Below are 5,771 nucleotides of genomic sequence, written 5' to 3'. Positions count from 1 at the left end.
CCGTGCAGGTTGCAGAACAGCCCAGCAGACCATGGCAGCACCGACGGTGCAGCCGCAGCACCCCAGCACGTCCCTCACCAGCCCCGCTGACCCCCAGCATTGGCTGCCAGTGACCTGCCATTGCCAGCAATGCCTGTGGTACCTGCACTACCCCCATGAGCACTCTTTTTTCTTTTTAAAACTCCCTTCTCTTTGGGCCAGGCCACACGGCGGGCTGGGAGCCCCGAGGGACGCAGGCGCTCTGCTCCAGATGGCCATCGGAGCAGCGTGGGTGGTTTACCTTGGCACATCCCAGCCACAATATCTCTCTCTCTTTTGATAACACAGACATCAGGAAAATCCTGCATCCAAAGGGAGAGTTTTGAAGTTTGGTCGAACGTTGGTGAAGGCTGGACATGGTGGTTCTCTTCCTCTTAGCAGCTTTGCTGCAAGGTGAGTCGCCCAGAATCCATTCTGCAGCCACATAGAGTGACAAGAACAGGCAAAGCTGGGCTTGGGGACATGGGTACATCCTTGGCTATGTCCACACTAGACACCTCCACCTGCAAAATGGAAACTGGTCGAACCTCCCAGCCCGCTAGAAGTCTGCAGAGAGCTAGCGAAGGCATGGCAGGGGAGCCACGTGTGCCTGTGCAATGCCGCTGCGGGGGAAGGAAGTTGCCAGCTCAGGCAGAGTTTGCAGATGGCAAAGGTTACCCTTAGCTGTTTGCTGTTAGCTGCTGCCCTTGGCATTTCACTCCCAGCAGGACTGTCAGGGCTGATGGGGGTTTGGGCAAAAGGGACATCGAGGTTTTCCCATTTGTGCTGTGGCACAGGGCGGTGGATAATGTAGTGCTCAAGGAAAGTAACTCACCCCATCCAAAATAAACACTGAACTTTCCGAGCCAGATGTCCCACGGGTGCTGCTCATAATCAGGAGCTAGGCTGGGTTTTGCTGGGCGAGGACCTGGCTGTCTCTAAATAACCAACAGCTTCTTCTTCTCTGTTTCCCCAAAAGAGCCAGTCTCAAGTACCTTGTACGGCTCCAGGTTTTTGACAGGGAAGGTTGGAGGATCAGTCACCCACCAGTGCTTCTACTCCACCACACCAGCCAACAAACACGACCGAAAATATTGGTGCAAAGAGTCAGGAAGCGGTGTTTGCTACACCGTCATCTCCACAACCGGCTACACCTCAAAGGACCACACGGGACGGGTGTCCCTGGAGGACATCCCCCAGAACGGCACCTTCTCGGTGACCCTGACAGGGCTGAAAAAGAACGACACGGGGACCTACCGCTGCGGCATCGGCGTCACCAACAGAGCCCTGTACGTCAGCCTGAACCTGACGGTTTCAGCAGGTAGGATGCGGGAGGGGAGCGGGGAGGCTCTGCTCCGCCGCCAGCCTGGCTCAAGGGGAGGGCTTTGGGGCTGGATGCTGGAGCATCAGCGCACAGCAGGAGCATCAAGGTTTTCTACCCCATGCTATTAACCAGATATTTACAATGATGGGGTATAAAAGTACCTGGATTTGGCCAAATCACCTGTTTATGTATGTAAAAGGAAACTCTCCTGCTTGGCTGTGTGCCGGATGGTTCCTGCTGTGCTCTCTCCCTACAGATGCCCGTGCAGTGGGACCAACCGAGCTTGTCTGGGGGCAGCTCCGTGGCTCCATCACCATCCTGTGCCCACCTGGGGACACCCAAGGTGGCGAGAAGAGGTTCTGGTGCAAACTGGGGCGAACCGGCTGCATTCTCATAGCCGACACCAATGGCTACGTGGGAAGGAGTTACGAAGGACGAATCGTTATCATTCCTCAGGAGAGCTCTGGAGCTTTCAAAATCTTGATAAATGACTTAAAAAAGGAAGATTCAGGGCTGTACAGGTGTGGAATGGGAAGGCTGAACGGTCAGGACAGTCCGTGGGTGGTGGCTCTGCAGGTGACCACAGGTAGGATGGGGCAGTGAGGGTTGCACGTGCTGCATGGGTTCCTCTCAGCCCTGGATGGGAACATGAGATGCTAACACAGCCCTCTCCTGCCCGCAGCCTCCACCCTTCCCAAGAGACCGAAATTCCTCAGCGGCACAGTCGGAGGCTCGCTGTCCTTGAAGTGCCACTATGATCCCAAGGAGAATTACGAGAAGAAGTATTTGTGCAGGTGGAGGGAAGGCAGCTGCTTGCTGCTTGTGGATGCAGATGGGTTTGTACACGAGGCGTACGAAGGGCGAATACAAATAACCAGCAACGACCAGGAACGTGGGACTTACACGGTTGTGATGAGCCACCTGAGAGAAGAGGACGCAGGATGGTACTGGTACGGGGCTAGAAACGGGCACGCGGAGCACACGTCCTCTGTGAAGCTGCGCATCCAGAAGGGTAGGTGGTGGGATGGCTTGGAACACAATAAATCCTTTTTCTTGCTTTAAATCACTCTTTCTTCTACCCCTTCACGGGGGTGAGAATAAACTCTCCTTCGTACTCTGCATAAATATAACAGCATTATGAGAAACATCAGCTATACCTTTTGCCTTACAGCTGTTGGCAAGTAGCTGAGGTGATGGTAAAGGTTTTCAGAGGCAGGGATGCAAGCTGAGCTTTCAGAGGAATTTAGCTTGTTTAAATTATGTTATTGATTATTTATGATGCAAACCCCTCGCATATGACATCCTGATCCTAGGAAGTGCAACACAGAGACATCTGCTCTGTTCTGAAGATAAGCTGAAAGTTGTTTTGTAGTTTCAGAAACTGCAGCATGTAATACACAGATCCATGTAACTGTTCAGCTGGCAAAGACAGAAATAGTGGGGTTAAAGTACAAACGTTTGCCAGGAATTAATGGGTTTTCATTAGCACTCCCAAGCTGCTCTCTCTAAGACTTAAAGGAAAACAGAAATGCTTGGTTTCAGTCATACTGTGCTGCATGTTTTTTCATGCCGAGATGCAAGGTGAAATGCATAAATCTTTGGTAAATCTAACATGTTGCCTCTGCAAAGAGATGGATATCTAAACCTCAAAATAATTTTCTCCGTAGAAACCTGCACTTCACAGGACCCAGAAACATCCACTCTTGTGAAACCAACTCCATTGAGTCCAGCTGCCTACAGCATGCCCATGCAGGGGAGCATCACAGGGCTGATGTACACAACAGGGACCATTACCACGGGGCTGACACACACAACAGGGACCGTCACCACGGGGCTGACACACACGACAGGGACTGGCACCGTCACACAACAGGGACTGGCACCACGGGGCTGACACACGCAACAGGGACTGGCACCATGGGACCAACACACACAACAGGGACCGTCACCACGGGGCTGACACACACAACAGGGACTGGCACCATGGGACCAACACACACAACAGGGACCGTCACCACGGGGCTGACACACACAACAGGGACTGGCACCACGGGGCTGACACACACAACAGGGACTGGCACCATGGGACCAACACACACAACAGGGACCGTCACCACGGGGCTGACACACGCAACAGGGACCGTCACCACGGGGCTGACACACACAACAGGGATTGTCACCACGGGGCTGACATACACGACAGGCACCGTCACCCAGAGCACCATCACCCTGCTGCCCACCACTCATCCCAGCACATTCGTAACCTCCCCGAGCAAAATCTATCACGAGAGGTGAGTTCACAGCCATGTTTCTCATCGGCACTGACTTGGTGGTTTACGACCCGTCTGCCCCATTTCCCAGAGCCCTGCACAGGTTGTAAATTGAAAACCCCAACAGGAGGCATATGAGTAATTCAAGAAGCAGAAGGCAAGGTTATCTCCTCTCCATCATGTATCTTTGAGCTTGTCTCTAAATCTCCTGGTGCTGGCCACTCCAGCAGATAAGATGCCGGAGTCGATAGCTGTACTCCTGGGTGTTTTACTTTGCTCAGCATGGAGATGGGACATTAGGAAACACCAGGCTTGAGCAATCACGCTGGTGAATCAGGAGCTGCCACATGCTGTGTGCATTCTCCAGGCCCCTATGGGCAGCGGTGGTGGTTGGGTGCTCCGTGTTGCATCAGGGGCTATCCTGGGACAAGGTCAATCAAAAGGCTGGGAGCTATTTTGGCCAGTAATTATTCCACGGGACTTCTCTACAGAAAGCCTGCGGCTTACCCCAGCGCAAGTGTATTCCCCGGTGAATTTACCTCCGGTGCTTCCTATTGCATGAGGTGGCTGCAAGCAGCTCTCGCACCTTTCACCCCAGCTGTGGCCGCCGTCCAGCGCCAGGCAAAGGGATTGGCAGAGCTGGTGCAGGTGCCTCAGCTATTGCAGTATCAGTCATAACTGAAAATAAACCACAAAGTCCACAAATCCAGTTCAATACCCTGAGTTGTCCCTCCATGCACCTCGGAGCTTGATTCTGCCCGGGTGACCCCCAGCACAAGCAGCACCGTCCTCTCCATCCCCAGCCTCCCTCAAGCCCTGCCATCCAGCCAGGATCACAAACCATGCTCTTGTATGAAGAGTCAGATTTTGCACCATTCCCGGCAAAGCTCCGTCTACCTGTGGAGCTCCGATAGCATTTATATAATTTTTGCAAGGAGACACCTTGGAGACACTCTCCAACTGCTTGTAAGTCTACAACAACTCGCAAAGAAAGACTATGACCCTTGCTTGTGAATTTGTATGATGGAAATAGCTTGGCTTTCTCTTGGAGGGGCTAGTTCTGCTGGCAGCACAAAGCCACAGGGCAGAGCAGAGGTGGCTGTGAAAATTACTTCCGCATAAGCCAAACTCCAGATCAAATGATTTCATCTCTGCTTGGCTTTGTTGAATGCTCTCCTTTGTTTCGGTAGAGTTTATAACTCCTTTACACTCTTTGATGTAAAAAACCCAGCTTGCGTTAAGATTCTCCAGCCACCCCATATCTGAACCAAAATCCAATTGAATTCTGGTGGTTCATCTTCCAGCTCATCCGGTGACTCCCGTCTGCTCCCAGTTGTGTTACCAGCTCTCATTTTACTGATTTGCATCACTGGCACCATTCTTGCCCTGACCAAAATGAAGCTTCAAAAGCAGATGGGTAAGTTGGCCAGGCACCCCCTTTGGCGTTGCGGTGGTTGTTTCACAATGGCTTTGCTTGGCATCTCCCAGAGCTGGAGTCCGACCCGCTGAAGATTCCCACCTCGAGAGACACGCGTCCATTTTGCAGCCTTTCAGGTGCACTTGCAAGCAAGCAATGTCCTAGAAAAATTGGGCTTTTTTTCTTTATAAATGTGCTTAAACGAAAAGCAAATGAAGGAAACGGAAATTCTGAATTCCTGCGAAAAGCCAGGTTGAGTTTTTGTGTATAGAAGATTTATGGCTCTGCGAGTGCTCGGAAATCCTGAGGCATAAAGGGCAGGGACCCGCTGGCATGAGTGGCTACGTGCCGGGCGGCTTCTCGGGGCCAAATCCAGCCCATGTGGTGCAGAGCTGGCAGAGGCTCACCCCAAAAATCCTTGCTAACAACTGGTTTTCAAATATTCATGCATATATCTTATTCTATAACATACTGTGTCCCTAGAGATAAATTTAGGGGCAAAAACCTTCAGCAAGGGCAGCGGCGAGTAAAAATAAATTATTCCCAAGAATGAAACAGGGAAGCCGTGGGCCTAATCCAGCCTGTGTTAGGACATGCTTATATGTTGAAATTGGCGTTAGAGGAGCCGTTCCCTCCACTGCACCCATGTTTTTTGTTTTTAAGGAGAAGAAAGCAGCGCCATGGCAAACCGGGAAGCAGTGCTGATCCACTGTGATCCGAACCCCGGAAAAGAGCAAACGAC

General features: G+C 51.9%; 1 protein-coding gene across 1 annotated transcript; it reads left to right on the top strand.

Annotated features, from left to right (window-relative positions):
• Nucleotides 1-395: 395 nt before the first annotated feature.
• LOC104472501 (polymeric immunoglobulin receptor-like) lies at nt 396-2,527 on the top strand. Its single transcript, XM_010088207.1, has 5 exons — nt 396-432; nt 998-1,339; nt 1,599-1,928; nt 2,025-2,354; nt 2,514-2,527. Exons 1-5 carry the CDS (start codon nt 396-398, stop codon nt 2,525-2,527), a joined length of 1,053 nt encoding a protein of 350 aa, XP_010086509.1.
• Nucleotides 2,528-5,771: the final 3,244 nt, after the last annotated feature.

This window comes from Pterocles gutturalis, unplaced genomic scaffold (assembly GCF_000699245.1).
Source record: "Pterocles gutturalis isolate BGI_N339 unplaced genomic scaffold, ASM69924v1 scaffold4742, whole genome shotgun sequence".
Lineage (NCBI taxonomy): Eukaryota > Metazoa > Chordata > Aves > Pterocliformes > Pteroclidae > Pterocles > Pterocles gutturalis.
This window is presented reverse-complemented; position numbering and strand designations above follow the sequence as displayed.